Below are 18,439 nucleotides of genomic sequence, written 5' to 3' on the forward strand. Positions count from 1 at the left end.
GATGTGAAGATTCACTGTATAACAAGTTTATATACTACTTATGAGGCGTACTCCTTACCTTGTCTTGAAAGCTGTATGTGATATCCTATGAGTCGAACTCATGTAATGCATACAACATGACATATGAATGTATGCTGGGTTGGACGCACAGGTACACTGCAGACAGAAGTATTATTCTCAATCATTTTTTATTTCCAGTAGTAACGACTCGGATGAGTAAACTGCATTTGCTGTATCTTTCCCTAATTCATCATTGACAACATCATCCAATGTCATGCCGATTCCGCACTCTTGAGAGAGTCGTGTACAGTTGACCGCATCTGTACGAGGTTCAAGTACAACACGTTGGGGAGTGAGACCTTGCGGGCCATTGAACGTTGTCGTACATGCGGGTCGCAACTTGTAAATTGTTCCCAGTTTGAAATCCAACTTGACCATGCATGCGGGATTAAAGGAGAAGGAGATGTGATGCACCACAGGGGCTCAAGTGCTCAAGTGAAATTGCTTCCCTGGGCTCGGGATCCAACCATGACGTGTGGCGCTCCGCGCTTGGTACAGCATGTAGATGGCTAGATTGCTCTCTTTCCTGAAGCAAACATAGAATGTCATTAACAGCAAGCCTCAATCGAACATGTTGTACATGATCGCTTGTATTACGAAGGCGTCTGGACAGAACTCCCGAGGTTCCAGTGCAAATGCTCATGCTATGACATTGCATGGTGGAATAGTGAGTGACTACAGGCCAAGCCTCGCTGGCTGACTGCATGCTAGATCTTCTTCGCTGCGCCAAGATGTCCCAGTCAACTTGGGAAGTTGCGAACAGGAGTTATCAGTCACTTGGACCAAACAAATGGAAAGTTGAAGTAGCGTGTCTGAGCTCAGGTAGCTGATAACCCAAGGGTTCCGCAGCGTAATTATTCTTGTCTTCTCCTGAATCAGCATCTCTTTGAACACAAAGGAGTCGAGAAGATCTGTCGAATGTAACAGGGATCATATCCCCGATTTTGCTACCAGTCCGAGTTGTTGCAGCTGGCATCTGTTTGGTTTATTCGAGTTTACCTAAATCGAGTGAATTCTCAGTGATGCGATACGACAGAGCTTGGCTTTGAACCTACATGGCTGGCTCAAGGCATGCCTGGGAAGTCATTGGGTAGTTCCTAAATGAACTCATCGCTGATGGCCCTTCTCCACGCTGTCTACCTTCAATGGCACCTGTGAGTTGATCAGCCTATTTCTATTGAATGACTGAGGGTCATGGATAAGAGCAGAATGAGCCAGGCGCATGCCTACCCCCATATCATCCATCTGGGCAGCAGAGAAGTAGTAATGAGTCGTGCGTGAAGGTGAAAGTCGGCTGTCGTTGTCCTCCGCAACTATTGGTAAGGATTATTGTGATTTGGCGTCACATCAGATCATCAGATATCTAGGTCTATTCTCGTTGCGGGTGCTACTCATTGCCGATCGACGTCTGTTCAAGCATGGTTCGAGCATATCGAGCATAACGGTTTAAAAGAGACTTACAATGTGAGTATATGCATCTTTCACAAATGAATACGCGTGGCAAGGAGATGAGAAGTGCTGAGAGGGGAGTAGAGAAGAGAACCGGGGGCTTCAAGTCGGAAGGCGTCAAGCGGACCTGGAAATGTATCAGTAAGGCGCCGAACACGATATTTTGACATACGTACTTCGATCAGACCACACTGGCTCTATCATGTATCTGAGCAAAGCAGAAGAAGAAGCGAGAGGGAGTCGCGAAACTCCAGATGGCTGATAATGCGCCAGATCAGTGAGAACACCTGGCCACCCTCTGAGCCGCAGAGAAGGAGTGCCGAATCATGTGTGAAGGGTAGAAGCAATGGTGTCGATGTCCTGGAGACCACCAATGGACTGATTGGGCATTGATCATCTGATCGAACCAACCTATTGCTGACCACTATCAGATAGTCATGTCGTCGACCAAAATTGTTTGGTTTATTCAGCGATGCGGAGTATGATGGTTTTACAAACTTATGGTTCGAGTATTACGGATGCGCATGGTAAGATGTGCTGTGCTGAGCGAAGAGTAAAGCATACCTGACAAAGTATCACTAATCCACCAGTTGTCTGAGCACAGAATACGTGTGGAATCATCCATCTAGGCCGAACATGTGGAACGAGATACAGAAGCTCTGTGAAACAGTAAAGTAAAAGTAGCGGCCTAAACTCAGATGGCCGATAGCCCCCAAAGATTTCACAACAGCAAATCAATTCGAGATCCATTATCTATCTGAGTGTAATGAAGGAATGAGGAGAAGTGACCGTAACGAGTAGAGGCCCAGATCACTGATAATACAGCGGCTCTGGTTCACAGGACACAACCACCGTGATACCTGCAATCTGGACTTGACTCAGGCGAATGGGAAAATTCACGTTTATAAAAACAAATAAAGTGTGGGGAAAATAACGGATGGGATGCGAGGGATAGCATTGAATTGATGGTAATGATTCTTGATGCCAGTGTGGAAACCAAGATGGCTGGTAAGGCAACAAGTCTGCTTCCTGGTCGTCACCATATTAATCTGAGATATCCATATTGAATGGAGTGGAAGATGCATATGCGTGGTTGAGGGGAGTCACTGGCAGTTTTAGACAAGCACTTGCTCGGAGAGGGCGTGACTGCGCAACGAGAAGTGGTGTCATACTGTTTCGTAGAACCTGTGGAAGCTTGGTTGAAAAGAGTGTTTCACGGGAGATGCTTACCTTGTGTTGATGGTCTTGGTTGTAAGAAGAAATGGCACGTGTGAATAATGGACGTAACGCAAAGTGTGGCAGTGAAGACGACCATTGTACCAAATAAAGGGAGTAATTACGACCAAGGCAGGTGACTCCTATCAACAATCATGTTAGTCGCGCCTGGTGGATAATTCTTCTCTGTGGCAGCAGGCCATTGCATTGAGTGCTGACTTGGGTACAGGTTCGAAGGAACCGAGTAAGATCCAGATGATAACAGAGTGCTAGAAACTGAAATAATGGGGACCGCCGATCAGTGAACCAGTGCTAATGGGTTCTTGCTGGTGATTATACTGATTGCGGCGCATTTACACGGTCATTATGATATTGCTTTAAATTCCAATGTGACGAATCCTGACAATCCTATATCTTCTTCTCACCAGTTCTCTGATCGGCGGCGGCCAAGTCTACCTTGATTCATCAATCGAAGACTTCCCCTTTTCTTGATTTTGCATCGCAATAGTTACCCAACCCATTTCAAGGGCCTTGAGGCAGGCATAGATATTCATCACCATCATGCCGATTTTGGCGATACAAGCGCTGAACGGTGGTATATCTAGCACGAACACTAGCCTGATCGTTATAACCCCCACTCCCTCACTCCCATCCCTCGAGTATGACCACAGTCTCAAATGATCCCAGTTGGTGGCCGATAATCAATATGAATGTATCTTTAAGCTATTGGTTTGGTTCGTCGTGTCAATTGGTGATGTCTCGAGCGACGAGCTAACGTTGACCTGCTGTTCCACAGTTGCTGCCGGCGTCGTTGTGGTATACGATTGGGGTGAGCAGGATAGTATTCGAAAACTGCTGGTATTCTCATGATATTTCCAGTGCTATCATTCGGACAAGAGGTAGGTCGGTGCTAGTTGCCTGAGTAGCTAACTCGCTAAGAATGGTGTTATAGATTGAATTGGTCTGGGTCAGTGACATTCTCATTAGAAGAAAAACAGGAGAAGACAATGGATTTTTGGCAGAGGCAACGCTGGTCTCTCATAACTGTGCTGTATCTGGTTGTTCGTACCTCATGTTATACTATAGCGTGGTTGCTGATTCCAAAATGTTCTAGCTACGCTATATTGGACTACCATATTCCTTGTATGTTTCAGAGGCCAACAGATTGGCGCTGTGCTAATAGCTCATCTCTGACGATTAGTGCCACTACTCTGAGTATGTCTCATATACACTGTGTCCGATTCTTCTGACTGACACAGCACGTAGCAAATATGCCATTGGTCTCGCTAACAAATGCAGTGAGTATTCCGCAACCATCTCATTCCTATTCAATGAATACGCTCATTTGTAGGGGTGAGTGAGATTCTGACCATTGAGCTTGGCCCAACATAATGACTAAATAGGTGTGAGTCGAAATGTTTGATCTTACTTGGTACGAGGTGGTCACTAATTGGGTGTTTCAGGCAATATTATAAACTACGCAACAAATGGGACAAATGTGGTCATAACTGCCATGCTGGGCGGTGAGTTGCAATACCTCAGTGATATTGACTTGTCTGAAACACGATGCAAGTCATCATGATTGCTCGGTTATATGCCATGTATCAGAGATCTAGGATGATGCTTATCTTCCTTGTTATTATCTTCTTGGTTGCAAACATCGCCTGTGGAGTGATCTCGGCAATAATCCTCAAGTATTCTGCAGGGGGTAAGCTTTACTTGTTAACTTAAGGAACCCGCCTCATTGGACGAACACCAGAGGAGCTGATATTCTATGGCATATATATGTGCAGTTATGGATATGGGGGCGATGCCCAGCTTCTGCCCTCAATGGTTTGGATGCTCAACACTACTTGGGAGGTCTTTGCACTGTGTCTTTCAGTCTGGATTGCTGTAAAACACTTCCGTGATCTGCGACGACTCGGCCCATCGGCAGGATCGACCATCGGGGACTGTTTCAGAGTGCTGATAAAATCACACGTGCTTTATTTTGCAAGGTGAGCTTGTAATGTGAATGTGCATGTATTTTTCTGTTCAAGTTCCGCATGTGCTAGCTTTGCTTGTGTCTCTTGCCTCCAGCTTGGTTATCTCTCTCCAGAGCTCACGGTGCGCCAACTGACATCTGCTTGTAACCACTGCTCATCATCTATGTAGTATTCAAATTCTGTGGGAACTCAGATACTCGGTGGTACTTTTCAGATTTTCTTGAGCGTGCAGATGTTTGTGCTGGGACCACGCCTCATCCTTAGCGTTCGAGAATTTCACGCTAAGCTCGTGGCCAACTCCGACGCAGAAACTAGCATGATTTCGATTGTCTTCCAGGAGCGTGTACATGTATCAACTAGCAGTACTGTGTAGGGAGATGTTTGCCGAGTGTTCTGCGTGAAAGAGATATTTGGTTGAGAATCCGTCGTGATATTCATTTAACTTAGTTATGATGTTTCAAAGAATATTTAAGGGGAGGTTTACGTGGACAAACCCATTTCTTGTCGTATCTACTGGAAGTCAGCGAACCGCCCGCCCACACTTGCACCAAGTGGCAAGTTGAAATTATCCGGAATATCTAGCAAGCAATCTAGTCCTTGATGCCCAGACAGCTGATTCTACGTGTTTGCAGGGTTCCGCTGTCTGAGCACAGATGATGAGAAATGATCGTGAAGCTCAGATGGCTGACAGCTCATTAGTCTCGGACGCGTTTTCATCCATCTGGACCACGAGGAATGAATCGCGGGGACTCGTGATTCGACTCTCCAAATGGACAAAGACGGACACGTCCATCTTTCTTATATCTTTGTATCGGAGACAAACGGCTGTGCTCTGAATCCGCTCATGTGCTCATTTGAGAGAGATATTTTCGTTAGACTACTGTACACTCGTATGTCCCCCATACCATCCATCTGGACAGCAAGGAAGTAGTAATGAGTCATGCGTGAAGTCGGCTGTCGATGTCCTCGCCAACTATTGGTAAAGATTATTGTGATTGGGCTGCCGGCTCAATTTTCAACCTACATACAGCTCAAAACATCATCCTAAGGCGTGTAGGTGAGTCGTGTGATTGAATCCTGGCTGCACAGCGACCTGCTTATACTCACATCATCATAGGCACATTCCATGTCATCGCAACAACAACGGCGAGGAAGAAACGCATTTTCTGTGTGAGGTGATATGGAATCTCCTGAGGGGATCTCAAATGATATCTCTGAGGATGGGGGTACACTGTAGGACTACGACCAGCCTTTATATCCTGCACATGGGAGTGATTCGAATCCCCGGTCCCTCGTCCCGATCCCTCGCTCATCGATTGATCATCATATTGCCAGCGCAGCGACCAAGTTGAGAAGCTGATAGGCTGATGCTCATTGAATATACATAGCCGCATCTGGAGATTGGGGTACTTGCAAGGTGTCAAAGGGTGTCACCGCAATTGCCAGCTGAAGATGACCCAATTGACTTTGGGGCCCGAGCGAATGCGAGTCCCTGCTAGCCCTCCGCTTTTGCGACACGAACTCGAATTTCAGACGTTCGGAGGCATGTACTGTCACTGAGTGGTCGTTGCATCCTTTGATGACACAGAAAAGATTTGTTGTCGGATCTTTTACCATTTCCTTGCAAAATAGCATTCTGTGGCATGTTGGCATGCTTCTACCAGTATGGCCGGTCAGAAAAAGTGAGGCAGGAAAAACCGACTAACTTCTGTATTTCTTTGTTAAATCCGCTGGTGCTGACCATCTCAAGCAACAATTTCTGTGCTTCGTACCCTATTCATCTCAAGCGACAGAAACTCACGACGAGTCTTGTTGGGCCACATGAGGTAGCGACCCCGCAAGTTACAGAACGCAGTAGCGAAACGTTCGGTATACAAAAAACAGTTCCCTCCGCCACTGCCATAACAGCAGCAGTTGTTCAGGATGCCTTCAGAACCTGCACGACACAGAAATATTGCCAACTGGTATTTGACGGGGCATTGCGGGCGTCCACTGACCACGACAAAAATCGGATAATTGGCGATTAGCCGGGTTGTGGTGGTGCCAAAACGATTCACGCTCCATTCTGGATGAAAGGGAATCAGGATTGAAGGATGAGGCAGCGAGAGGCTAAGATTTGCTCACCGGAATCAAGTGTTGAGAATCCTCGCTGAAGACGTGAAGGAGGTGGGTGTGATTTCGGTAGACCAACGCATTCTTTTTCGAGCTTGTAACAGCCCACCGTCCACCCAACCCATGCCGCGGAGCGTAGCGGCTGCCACAAACGCAGTAATTGGCACACGCACATAGTCATCGTTAGTAGCAACATCTGGAAGATCAGCGACGTCTTGTGATCGGTTTCGCTGAGAGGAACAGGAATATACTCTATATTCGATCTGGGGTGCCTCTATATACGCAGCCGGTAGCACACGAAGAGCTTTTTCAAAATACTTGGGTGACGAGTCCAATATAAGCATTGAGTACATAGAACATTGCCTAAATGTAAAACTGAAAGTGAGAGGGTGTGCTAATGATAAATCGTGGATAAAAGATATCAAAAGGAACGGACTGCAATTAGCAAGTAAATTACAACATTTCTCAAGTTTGTAGCCCTAAAGCCTGGATACTCTCAAACAAATGCCAGTATCGAGCTTCGTTCTAGCTCTCCTATGATACGCTTCTTCTCTGCGACGCGTTTTTCCAGTTCCCATCGGACGAGCTCGCTCTTGAGCTTCTCTATGCGAACCTCATTCACAGGATGTGAGGAACCTGTGATCTGTCGTGCAAGCACCCGATTCGGATCGCTTGTCCCCGGGCGACCAGTTAGAGAACATTCGGCAGCTTGAGGCGCGTTCTGTTTGTGTTCCCAAAACGCTACCGCCTGGCGCGCATCAAACCCGACATGCGCAAGGATCCTAGCGGATACAACATCCGCTTCTATCTCTTGGTGCACGCTAGTGCAGTATTCCCCTATTTTAGTCAGTTCCCCAGAACCGACTTTACCCAGCTGGGCAACTGCGTCGTTGACAAACGGCCCAAACAGCATTGTCACGGGGAATAAGAGGGTGCGCATGAAGTCAGCAAACATGGAAATCAGGGCAGGGACCATGATAGTGACGGATGAGAGCGTCTCAAGGTGATGCGAGAGAACGAGATGTGCAACTTCATGGGCAAGGAGAATGGCAAGTTCAGCTGTTTGTTGCTCTGTGGGCACTGGATGGGGTGGTAACATGGATAATGGTGAGATAAAGAGCGAACCGAAAACGCGTGTCCACCATGAGCTTTCTTCAGGTAGAGTCTGTGGCGTATAGCCAGAGGAGAAAGCTGATGAAGGAGCTTTGGAAAGGATGTTGTCAATGAATCCAGAGTAAACCACGACGCCGCAAGCGCCATCTGGCCCAAAGCCGTACGAAAATGCATTAGCCGCATCGGGTTTGTCAACAATAAGAAGTGAATATGGTGGTCCAGCTATGACATGAGCTGAATGAGGTGAGCTTCGCCCACAGAGGCCTTCTGACCACCTCCTCATAGTGTCCGTGGCTCGGGGCCGAGGCCGTAGGGGATACTCTGCAGGTGGAGGTAATGGTGGCTGATCAGGAGTTGTATCTAACCAATGTGAAGCCAACTCTTGTTCACGCTGTAATATGGGAATGCCAGCCTCCAATCGCCGTAAGGTATCACGTACCCACTGGTATCGCCAATCAGTGGTTGGAATCAACTTGGGCGGACCGTCTGTCGAGAGAATTTCTGTGACAGCATGATACCAATTTGGGCCTCTGAGCTGTGCAGCTATCTCGTCCTCCTCTTCGGGAGATAGAATGATAAGCCGCCATCTGTAAAGTGACTTAGCTGATAGGTAGAAATGGGATATTATCCATGACGTACCGTCCTGTGATAGGTGTTTGCTCGGCGCTTGCTAGAATTGCCAACCAGAATAATGTGAAAGGGACAAACAGAAGCACGTTAAAAACAAGTGTCCTTGCACGTATCCGTTTGAGAAGCTCGGCCCTTTTCTCTTCATCGACCGGTACACCAGGATGAAATTTCTCGTGGTGCTTGAGGTATTTCTTTGACCAGCGATTTTTGAAAAAGATGAGGGGTAGGAACGTAAGCGCAACTCGGGCAGCGGTGCGCACTACCTCTACGGTAGTCGAAGCCTGAAAAACTAAGTATAGGATCTGCAAAAATTATTCAGGTGAACGTGCCTTGAAAGCGCCCAGTAACATCGGTATGAGAGGAAGTCCCTGGTTCGGCCTAGAAGAATGAAATGGTGCAACTCCTCTCTGTGCATGCCATATTTTCCTCCTACTATAAACGTTAACTTGATCAAGGATAAGACCGCTGGGCTTTGGCATGGAATGATATGAACTTGGAAGCGCTGTTACTCTTGCTGCTCGAACGCCAGCTGAAGGGAAGCGCCAGGACATGGAGGAAACTGAAAGAACTCTGGGCGTGGCTCTCAATGCTGGGCGAAACATTGTACATGGTTCTGTTGAACTAGTGTATTTCCCCAAGTTATAGAGTTTGATGGCGCTGAAGCTGCGGTGCCGCTATTGACAAAGTCAGTACTTGTGGCTGTGCCCTTCAGTTTGGCTGTGCCGCAGTTACTAACATCAAGCTTCCGTAGCAACTTCAAGGCTTCCTTTTCACCATCCATATCATATTATCAGAGCGCTCGAAAAATCAACACCAGGAGGTCTACATGAATCATTAATCATCCCTCGTGCGCGATTTTTATCATATTGGGTTATTATTAGCTTTGCGGGTTGAACGTTGAGTCTTCTCTGCCATGCCAGTAGTCACCTATTAATATTTACTTAGATACTGCTGATCATCGCCGATCGGCCACCTTTGCTATCGATATGACTGGGGCCTACCAGCTTTGTTTAATCAAATCATACGTGTTGTGGGGATCACAGTATATATAACCGCATCTAAAAATTGAAGTCCTTGCTAGGTGTCAAAGAGTGTCACCGCAATTGCCAGCTGAAGATGATCCAATTGACTTTCGGTGCTCGAACAAGGACCAATCCCCGCTACCCTCCGCTTTTGCGACACGAACTCGAATTCCAGCTGTTCGGAAGCATGCACTGTCACTGAGTGGTCGTGGCATCTTTTGATGACACGGAGAAAAGATTTTCTGTCGGATCTTTCACCATTTCCTTGCAAAATAGCATTTTGTGGCATGTTGACATACTTCTACTACTAGGATGGCCAGTCAGAAAAGTGAGGCAGGAAAAACCGAACTTCTGTATTTCTTCGTTGAATCCGCAGGTGCTGACCATCTCGCGATGACGAGCAACATATTCTGTGCTTCGTATCCTCAACCCAAAGTTCATAAACGTTACACTCGGTCTTATCGACCTCTGTGTAAGTTTCCGCATCATTGCAATGCTTTGGTTAAGGTTCCGATACAAAGATCAGTGCGTTGCCATCCTGAGCTTGCGTCACGTTCCTGGAGTCACCCAGTCGCTTTCGATAAACGCCAACCTCAAAACCGTGATACCCGAGGCTCCTTTTGTCCCATTTTACGTGACAGCCATGACACTATTACATATGTACATAACAGCGCTTCTTATAGGAAAAGGTAGAAGGTTGTAGAGACATCGAATGGAGTTCCCCTCGGAGCAGCGTCTGCACCACCGTCTTTCTCTTCCGCTATGGTCTCTGTCCGGACTCGGGAGCAATTTATCGATCATCGATTTCAGATCATCTGCATCGCCGATCCAGGTAATCCCTGGTCGGGATAACGAGGGGAAGAGATCGGAGTCCTTCGGACCCGTGAGTGCTTGGTTTACAATCTCCAGGATCTTGTTACTGATGACCGTTTCGATTCAGACTTTTTAGTTATTACTCACCAGGGATGTATGATGTCGTGGGGTTTCTGAATCCCGCGGGGTCATCATGGAAAGGGTGGTTTACCTAGGGCTAATTTCTGTAAGATGTCTTCGCTTACTTTTGAAATGAGCTAATCGTTCGTCCGAGGAATTGCTCGTGCCATGATTTGACGCAATCTTGCATAAAACATTGAGCATTCCTGGCGAGGTTTCATGGGAGAGTGCATAACAATTCAAGGGCACTAATGGCGATGTCGCGTGTGTCCTGTTTTCCGCTTCACAGAAGCTCACACGGGTGGCTTATGCCGAATTCAAAATTCATTTGACTCACTTGTGTGGAATTTTGTACCGCCGTTGTGGTTTGGTGAGGGGTGCTACTACTAGCTTCGAGCGGCTGTGGAAAGTAGGGGAACCGTCTGCGGCTGCCACGGGCGCGGTGATTGTGCGCGATTTGCTCGGACCAAGTCTTGAAGCGCGGATCGTCTGCAAGGTCAGCAATGGGGGGTTGGTTATTCCTACTACAAGATTGGCCTTGATACCGACCGACTGGCCAGTGCCGTTACCTACCAACAAATGATCAAACGGTCAAATGGACACTAGACTCAGGCTTCAAATGGCAGCTTGTGACTCAGCGTAGCACGACCTGGAATTCAGAGCGATCCCTCAATCAAATGATATGTTGCGTTAACTATTGAGTGGGTTTTCCAAGAGGTAATGACTTCTTGGAGGTAGTATTATTCTAATAATATCAAGAGACACTGATGTGTTTACTTTCACCCCTAGAGTACTTGTGGGGACAGTTCTCTGCTCAATACACCAGTCTTTCAGAAACCGATCCATGTCGCTCAGTCCACCTGCCGTGGCAATCGGCACGAAAATGATGTTGATTCCTTGAATCACGCATCAAATCGTTGATCCATTCCTCGACTTCAGCAGCAAGACTAAACATATTCGAGTAAATATTTATGCCTCGAGTTAAATACTAACCACTGAAAAGAAAGATTTGCTGCTGACTACGATTCTCCACCGAAGGATCTTCAAGATACGTATAAATTGCATGCACTACTCGTGTCACTTCCCCCACAAATATGAATAGTCTCATCAACACTGATGCCTGGGTGTTATTAGCCTGTGTTGTTCTCATTGCCTTGGTTATCTCAAGGTTTAAGGGAATCGCTAGACTACCACTCCCTCCGGGCCCGAAACCACTTCCCATAATGGGCAACTTCTTCCAATTGAATATTGCTCGACCATGGCTAACATATACGCACTGGAGGAAAAAATATGGTGTGCAGCGGGAACATTCTAAAACATGGGACGTGCTCACCCCAACACAGGCGATCTAATTTATTTCCGCCTTCTTGGCCTCGACTTTATCGTAATCAATTCGGAAAAGGTTGCAAGAGCACTCATGGATCAACGTTCCGCCATATACTCCGATCGCCCCTTCATTGCGACAAACAAGCTGTATGATTTGGTCCACGTTTTGACCGCCATTTAACGTTCATCGTAATCCAGTTTCGGTGTTGATTTTAGTACCGTCATGCTGCCTTACCATAGCAGTGATTGGAAGCTTCACCGCAAGATGTTCCACCATGCGCTTCGCTTAGAGAGTGCATCACGTTATCATGAAATCCATACGAGTAGAGTTCGACTATTGCTGAAGGATCTGCTTGATGATCCATCACATTTCGAAATCCATATCCAGAGGTAAATTACGTTGCAATCACGAAGAAACTTGACATATGATCTTCTAGATTTGTCGCCTCGAACGTTATGGCGTTTACCTACGGGTACGATATAGCTCCGCGCAACGATCCAATGGTTGCCAGTGTCAAAGAACTTGTCGATATACTCGCAAAGGCACTTTCCCCTGAGCGTAGCGCCATCTTGTCTGCTTTTCCAATACGTGAGCGAACAAAGCCTGTACCGGAATATCACTCATTCGTGTTAGTCACTCGCCTACCTGCGTGGCTCCCTGGTCCAGGATCCCAGCGCGACGCTGCTCGTGCGAGGGAATTAGCAGGACAAGTACTTAATGTGCCATTCAATCTGGTCAAGAAAAACATTGTATGTCCTCAGCCATCCGAGTAATACTCAATGATCAACTGCACACACTAGGCTGTTGGGGTGGCCACTCATTCCATGGTATCTGATTGCTTAGCTCAGATTGACGAGAAGGACGATCAACATAAACAAGAAGCCGCTATAAAAGCGGCCGCGGCTACTGCTTTTATAGGTAACTTCTCATCTTTGATCCGTGTCCTGGGCATATACTACATATTCTGTAAATCTCATCCCAGCTGGTTTTGAATCGGTGAATATTTTATTTCCTTGCTGGGAGCGCCATTATTTACAAGTAGGTCAAAGAGCTCAGCGATACTACATACATTCATTCTCGCCATGATTCTCTATCCAGAGGTGCAGGCGAAGGGTCAAGCAGAAATCGATTCTGTCATAGGGGCAACTAGCAGATTGCCAGAATTCGACGATCGACCACTGCTACCGTATGTTGATGCGATCTTTCGAGAGCTGCTGAGATGGATTCCTGTGGTTCCTCTTGGTTAGTCGCTTTCATCAAGCTCGGGTTTCTTGTTGCTGACGTGGGGCCAGGTATACCCCATGCTACTTCAAAGGACGATGTCTATGATGGTCATTTCATTCCTAAGGGTGAAAACAAATTCATCAAGTACTCGGAACTGACTGACATAAATATTACAGGCGCACTGGTGATAAACAACGTTTGGTTTGTATGCAGAACTCACATATTTGTAACACTAGCTGATATTACTCGTGAAGGGCAATGAGCAGAGATGAATCAAAACATGGGGCCGATGTTGAAGAGTTTAGGCCTGAGCGGCACCTCACAGCTGAAAACAACTCGAGCCCCCAGCCCATCTCCGCTGACCCGATTTTCGGGCTCGGTCGTCGTATATGTATGCAATTCTAATCATGATCGAGGCTTTAATCAGGCAACTCACAAGATTGACTACAGGCCCAGGGAGATTCACAGCGGAGGGGGTGATCTGGATCGCCATCGTGAATATTCTCGCGACGTTTCGCATTGTGAAGTCGAAGGATATCTTGGGTGAAGAAATCGACGTAAAGAAAGAATTTACTGCCGGTATAGCCGTGTGCGTGAAATTATTATGCTCCCTTGTCTATTCCTGACTGTTACCGCCCCTCAGCCAACCTGTACATTTTTCTTGCTCTTTTGTCAGCCGTTCAAAAGAAAGGGCGTCTACTCTGTGATTTCCATTTATATTCGCCTAGGAAGCTGATCATATCGTAACGACGCTAGCGCCCCGGCACCCCGACACCACGTTGAATTGATTTTGCCTTGCCTTGTACGATTTATTCAGGATATGGGTCAGTTATTTGCGGTCCAATCCATGCACTATCTTAGACTACATTGTCTTCATCCTCAATTGGCATACCCCAGCGGCGAGCATATTGGCTCGGCCGGCCGACATATTCACCACAACAAAGAGTCTAGTGCTTCAAGTTTTCAGTCAACGGTATGCGCGCGTCTCAGTTGGTGAAACTTGACATGAAAGTCTCGAGCCGTGGAAAAAATTAGCACAGCTTTACACAGCTTGTCGATGATGGTAATTTTCTGTACATTCCACTAACATTCAAAGGGTGTCGGGGACAGGTCACATTACTCAGAAGTCAAAAGAATGCCAAGCCTTCCACGGGATTACATTAAAGCAACAATATACTCATACGCAGGGGAAAATGTAGATGTAAAGATGACTAGGCATCTAAGATATGAACGAGGCTTCCGTGTATAGCACTCCTTCTACATCTAAGCCTTCGGAAAGCCCGGGGATAATTGCATCTGGACCACGCACAACAAGCTTGACGTTGTCTTGCCACTACATATAACTGTTAGCTATCGGATAAGTTGAATGTAAGACGTCCCAATTACCTGATAAATGTATGGCTTTGTGCCTGCAACGTAATTGACCATCGTTTTGATAACATAGGGGATCTCTGCGAGGACGTCCACCTTCTCGATTAACGCCTTAGGTGAAGATGGACTGCCAACATCAAGATGCACAGATGCATCGACAGAACCGTCCACACCCTGCAGCAGGGACGGGCCTGCCCAACGGAACTCGAGCGCAGTAGGTTGCATGTAGCCAGTATCCGGATCATGGACAGGGTTGAGGTGATGGGCACGCGACATCACAGCTTTCACAGATTGTTCTTCGCCTGGCCATTTAGTCTCTGCCGTGACCACAGCTAGCTTCCCACCAAGCACTAATGAACCAATGTTCACTAAGACTCCGCCGGAGCCAGGTCCGTGGCGTCCATGGGTATCCACAGTTGTGAATTCCATTTGAATTGCAGACACGCCACCATAGGCGTCGCTTTGGAAGTTCGCGAAATTCCATCGCGATGCAATCAAGTTTGGACGCATGCCTTGGATAGCATGAACGAGCATGCCATGGCCCTCGGCAACGATTGCACGGCCATTATGGATGATGTGACCACTGGCTTTAGTACGAGGCCAGAAGCGATGGACAACATAACCATCCGGTTTCTGTTGATCTGACCCAAAGTACGAGTATCCCCCTTTTGGCCCCTTGCCAATCTTGAACCCGGGTACAGCAGAGGGTCGTGAGACATCGAGTGATATCTGCAAGTCGTCTGAGAGGTTCGCGCGAATCGTGTACATTTCAGGATAAGAATCATCCGAGGAAGGCTTGTGGGTGATAGAGAATTGATCTGCCTTGCTGGATCTCTTGTCAAGACCAGGGGGAGCGGTTGTAAAGTTTGTAACATTGAGAGAACGCCAAATCGTTTCTTTCGTTGTGGGGTTGTAAATCTTGCATGTGAACTGAATGGTAGGGTACCACATGCTGCCGAATAATATGAGTCAAATCGAACAAGTATAAACGAACAAAATGCTCACCCGATTGACGAGTGGATCACTTGACACATCAACATCGTCCCATCCTGTAGGAAGTGATAAAATGTCTGAGTCTCTGCTACGAAGCCTCCTGCACATGTCCACTCAAGATCCTTCGGCTCTAGCTCCCCGAGAAGATCTGAATTCTCCGAGACAGGGAATAAGTTTGGAGCCTTCGGATCGACAGGGGGTGCAGTTCTACAAAATCCTTTAGACCAAAGTCACAGACCAAAACTTCCAACTCACGAAAAGAGAGAGGAGAACATATTTTGAGGTGGGATGAAGGGAAGACTCTGCGCAGTAGTATTTGAATTCGAAGCCTTCCTCAGACGTAATGAGTCAAGAAGCACCACTAGATAATGTGGGAGTTCCGGACTCCTTTTTGGGTGTTATCAGATTGCGGCTACATTCTCTACTACGAGCAAGAAGATGATCGTCACGCTGTAGCTGTTGTTTTTATACGCAGCACCAGCCTATATTTTCACAGAACTCGATGCATGTCTGATCGAAAAAGAGGCGCTGGCGCAGCTAACAGCTTCTTGTTCACATGTTAAATCAGTTTTGATGAAAAACCTTCTGGAAACACGAAGTCTGACTTCTCTATAGCGCACGAGGACCATGTTCCAAGAGACCCCGGGCTATTCAAACAAACGTGTCGCGTTTGGAAACACAGTGTTGTGCTATAAGTACATGGTATATCAAACGCACCAACTAGTGAGATGAATTGCGACCGTTTGTGACTACCTCGTCTTAATTCAAATGATGACCTGAAACGAAAAAAAAAAAAGACCTAGACTCCTCCATAACGTTTCAGATTTCAGAATAATCGGATCGAACAGAGTTGAGACTGGAAGTATACAGCAGAAGTTGTCAATCGGCCCGTACTAAGCAAGGTTTACCCACGGATCTCAGGAACGCCAGTAGTCTCCGCAGCCTGCATCGCAGAAAAATCCAGTAAAGAGATAAGGTCAGCGAGTGCTCTCAAACTCCTGCTGTCTGCGGCGGGAAAATGTTTGGAAGGGGAAGAGTCCGAGGTCGAGGTGCGAAGCGAGCTCTGATCAAATTCCCGAGTGGAATGGAGGCATGGAACCGAGAAACGTTTGGTGGCGCGATCAGGGTGATCAACAGGCTCGGTTGCAATGCTGAGCGAATGCACTTCTCGATGCTTCGAAGAAGGGATGTAGGTGAGACCAGACGTATGGTCATCCGAGGTCAGATCAAACTTTGACTGAGAGATGACACAGAAGAAGCCCTCTTCGAGTTCGGACGACATGTCACTCTTGTCCAAGTCCTCGAATTCAACATCCTGCGGAGAATTTTGGGAAGTATCATGTTCGATAACAGCAGAGTCATCGACAGGAGTTGTCGTCACCAAAACCGCTGCTGCTCCGCTGGGAGGGGAGCCCTTGTCTGCACCATTGACATCGAAGGAGTCACCTTGAGATGTGCCTTTGCTGGATCCTTCTTCTTCATATTTCTCTTCTTCCGGGAGGTCGAAGATATTCGAATACATGGATATAAAGTCGTCTTCGTCGTCCGAGAACCGAGAAGACGGAGCACATGGAAGCGTCGTATAAGGTCTATGTTGGAGGACTACAGCATCATCTTGGGAAGATTTTGTAGTATTGAGTGAGACGTAGACAGGACCTTGAACGTTGGCTAAGACGCCTTCTGAATTCATCCACACATCATGAGGTAGCGTCTTGTCTGAGGGACTCCAAGGAGATTCAAGACGGATCGAGGGGGGAGGAATCTTCACAGATGCTCCTGAGAACCCACGTCGGACTGCGAACGGGGATGCGCTGACGCTATGAACTGACTCAGATGCGCTCACTTGTGTGAATCTCGCTGACGAAGAGATGCGAAGACGGGGACCAATTGAACGAGGCATATTGGCTAAACGAGGGTTCGCTGGGCTCAAGCCCAGAACCGAACTGTTTGTGATGGAAGTGATACGCAATGAAAGCCTTCGGGGTGGAAAAGGGCTGCTCGATACCAAAGCTGGGCTCCATATCTCGGCTACAACAGGCGTGATGCTGTTGCAACGTCTCAAGTCCCGATCTAAAGGCTGGACAAAACTGCGGAGCGAAGTCGGTGTACGAAGAGCGACACCCTCGGATACACGACTAGGGGAAACCGTTCCTCCGATGAAACCGGAAAACGAGGAGGTTGCATGTTTCTTGGTTCGCAAGTCTTGGTTCTGATTACCGGTACCATCATGATAAAGGATACCTTGGTGGATTTCTGCTCCCATAGTATGCATTGCCTGAGACTGACTTGAAAGCCCTTTTTTCTTGGTATTCATTAGCTCGAGTCGTCTGGGAACGGACGGTTTGTGATGGGCGGTCTGGCTTCCCGCTGTCACCGGCGTTGGCAATGTTGTAGAAGGAACCTTTGACTTGAACAAGCCTGCGAATGAGTGGGCGAGTTTGACGAGGAAAAGCCAGAAACGTAGGAAGAAGCCTGGAGGCTGCTGAGTTGGGTCGACCCGACGTACAGGCATGATTTGCTTTCAAAGTAAGGACAGTGATAGTTCGTTATGAAAATGATATGCCAGCCTCGGTCCAAGCTTGGTCGCTTTGGCTCGGTCTATGAGATCTCTGAGAGGTTGGCTTTTACATCATGCTCCTAGTCAGCCACATATTAGCACGTTCTGTAAACGTAACGAAATTCAAGACATCACCGCGTCACAAGTAGCTAATCATCCGAAACCTCCAGGTTGTGTATAGGCCGTCGTGCATCAAACTGTCATCCACCTGGCTATCTAACAAATTTTTCTGTGACCGTTGATATCCTTTCTCATAACGAGTCAGCTGGACTCCCTTATACCACGTCGGATTCGGAGCAAGGTCGTTTTGTGTCATTTACGACGAAACTTTGCTGCAGTTAACGAAGGTCTGGACTCTGGACAAAGAAGTGAGTAGACCCGGAAATTTCTAGAGAGTGACGTGACGGATGAGGACAAGATCGTGGCCCACGCACAGCGTCACATTCCC

At 47.3% G+C, this 18,439-nt stretch overlaps 6 protein-coding genes across 6 annotated transcripts; 1 reads left to right on the forward strand and 5 right to left on the reverse strand.

Annotated features, from left to right (window-relative positions):
* Positions 1-6,371: 6,371 nt before the first annotated feature.
* Positions 6,372-7,167, reverse strand: BJ212DRAFT_976248 (uncharacterized protein). The gene is made up of 2 exons (XM_041344493.1): positions 6,834-7,167; positions 6,372-6,774 (listed from the first exon to the last, which is right to left on the reverse strand). The coding sequence occupies exons 1-2, from the start codon at positions 7,015-7,017 to the stop codon at positions 6,455-6,457; spliced, it is 504 nt and encodes a 167-aa protein (XP_041196111.1). The 5' UTR covers positions 7,018-7,167; the 3' UTR covers positions 6,372-6,454.
* Positions 7,168-9,257, reverse strand: BJ212DRAFT_976247 (uncharacterized protein). Its single transcript, XM_041344492.1, has 4 exons — positions 8,894-9,257; positions 8,574-8,845; positions 7,947-8,521; positions 7,168-7,901 (listed from the first exon to the last, which is right to left on the reverse strand). Exons 1-4 carry the CDS (start codon positions 9,164-9,166, stop codon positions 7,318-7,320), a joined length of 1,704 nt encoding a protein of 567 aa, XP_041196112.1. The 5' UTR covers positions 9,167-9,257; the 3' UTR covers positions 7,168-7,317.
* Positions 9,258-9,285: 28 nt separating this feature from the next.
* On the reverse strand, positions 9,286-11,365 carry BJ212DRAFT_1550410 (uncharacterized protein; the record flags this gene model as incomplete). The annotated part of the gene is made up of 7 exons (XM_041341908.1): positions 9,286-9,784; positions 9,971-10,082; positions 10,104-10,235; positions 10,547-10,572; positions 10,645-10,790; positions 10,857-11,088; positions 11,314-11,365. 7 exons carry the CDS (start codon positions 11,363-11,365, stop codon positions 9,642-9,644), a joined length of 843 nt encoding a protein of 280 aa, XP_041196113.1. The 3' UTR covers positions 9,286-9,641.
* A 248-nt stretch (positions 11,366-11,613) lies between these two features.
* On the forward strand, positions 11,614-13,696 carry BJ212DRAFT_1265743 (cytochrome P450; the record flags this gene model as incomplete). Its single annotated transcript, XM_041330514.1, has 11 exons — positions 11,614-11,812; positions 11,863-11,992; positions 12,044-12,235; positions 12,283-12,434; positions 12,480-12,595; positions 12,647-12,785; positions 12,903-13,088; positions 13,139-13,195; positions 13,247-13,271; positions 13,325-13,461; positions 13,521-13,696. The coding sequence occupies 11 exons, from the start codon at positions 11,614-11,616 to the stop codon at positions 13,694-13,696; spliced, it is 1,509 nt and encodes a 502-aa protein (XP_041196114.1).
* Positions 13,697-14,289: 593 nt separating this feature from the next.
* Positions 14,290-15,709, reverse strand: BJ212DRAFT_1478148 (oxidative stress survival, Svf1-like protein; the record flags this gene model as incomplete). Its single annotated transcript, XM_041339666.1, has 4 exons — positions 14,290-14,403; positions 14,457-15,393; positions 15,447-15,641; positions 15,690-15,709. The coding sequence occupies 4 exons, from the start codon at positions 15,707-15,709 to the stop codon at positions 14,290-14,292; spliced, it is 1,266 nt and encodes a 421-aa protein (XP_041196115.1).
* Positions 15,710-16,097: 388 nt separating this feature from the next.
* On the reverse strand, positions 16,098-18,277 carry BJ212DRAFT_976422 (uncharacterized protein). Its single transcript, XM_041344495.1, has 3 exons — positions 18,127-18,277; positions 16,347-18,071; positions 16,098-16,290 (listed from the first exon to the last, which is right to left on the reverse strand). The coding sequence occupies exons 2-3, from the start codon at positions 17,944-17,946 to the stop codon at positions 16,199-16,201; spliced, it is 1,692 nt and encodes a 563-aa protein (XP_041196116.1). The 5' UTR covers positions 17,947-18,071; positions 18,127-18,277; the 3' UTR covers positions 16,098-16,198.
* Between the last annotated feature and the right edge of the window lie 162 nt (positions 18,278-18,439).

Source organism: Suillus subaureus (assembly GCF_016647635.1).
Source record: "Suillus subaureus strain MN1 chromosome Unknown BJ212scaffold_7, whole genome shotgun sequence".
NCBI lineage: Eukaryota > Fungi > Basidiomycota > Agaricomycetes > Boletales > Suillaceae > Suillus > Suillus subaureus.

Coding starts and splice junctions, on each gene's coding strand:
- BJ212DRAFT_976247 (XM_041344492.1), bottom strand. CDS start 9,166: ATGTTTCGCCCAGCATTGAGAGCCACGCCCAGAGTTCTTTCAGTTTCC. Junction 8,846..8,893: donor TGTTACTGGGCGCTTTCAAG/GCACGTTCACCT, acceptor TTAGTTTTTCAG/GCTTCGACTACCGTAGAGGT. Junction 8,522..8,573: donor CAAACACCTATCACAGGACG/GTACGTCATGGA, acceptor GTCACTTTACAG/ATGGCGGCTTATCATTCTAT.
- BJ212DRAFT_976248 (XM_041344493.1), bottom strand. CDS start 7,017: ATGTTGCTACTAACGATGACTATGTGCGTGTGCCAATTACTGCGTTTG. Junction 6,775..6,833: donor ATTCTCAACACTTGATTCCG/GTGAGCAAATCT, acceptor CCTTTCATCCAG/AATGGAGCGTGAATCGTTTT.
- BJ212DRAFT_976422 (XM_041344495.1), bottom strand. CDS start 17,946: ATGCCTGTACGTCGGGTCGACCCAACTCAGCAGCCTCCAGGCTTCTTC. Junction 16,291..16,346: donor TACTGGCGTTCCTGAGATCC/GTGGGTAAACCT, acceptor GTATACTTCCAG/TCTCAACTCTGTTCGATCCG.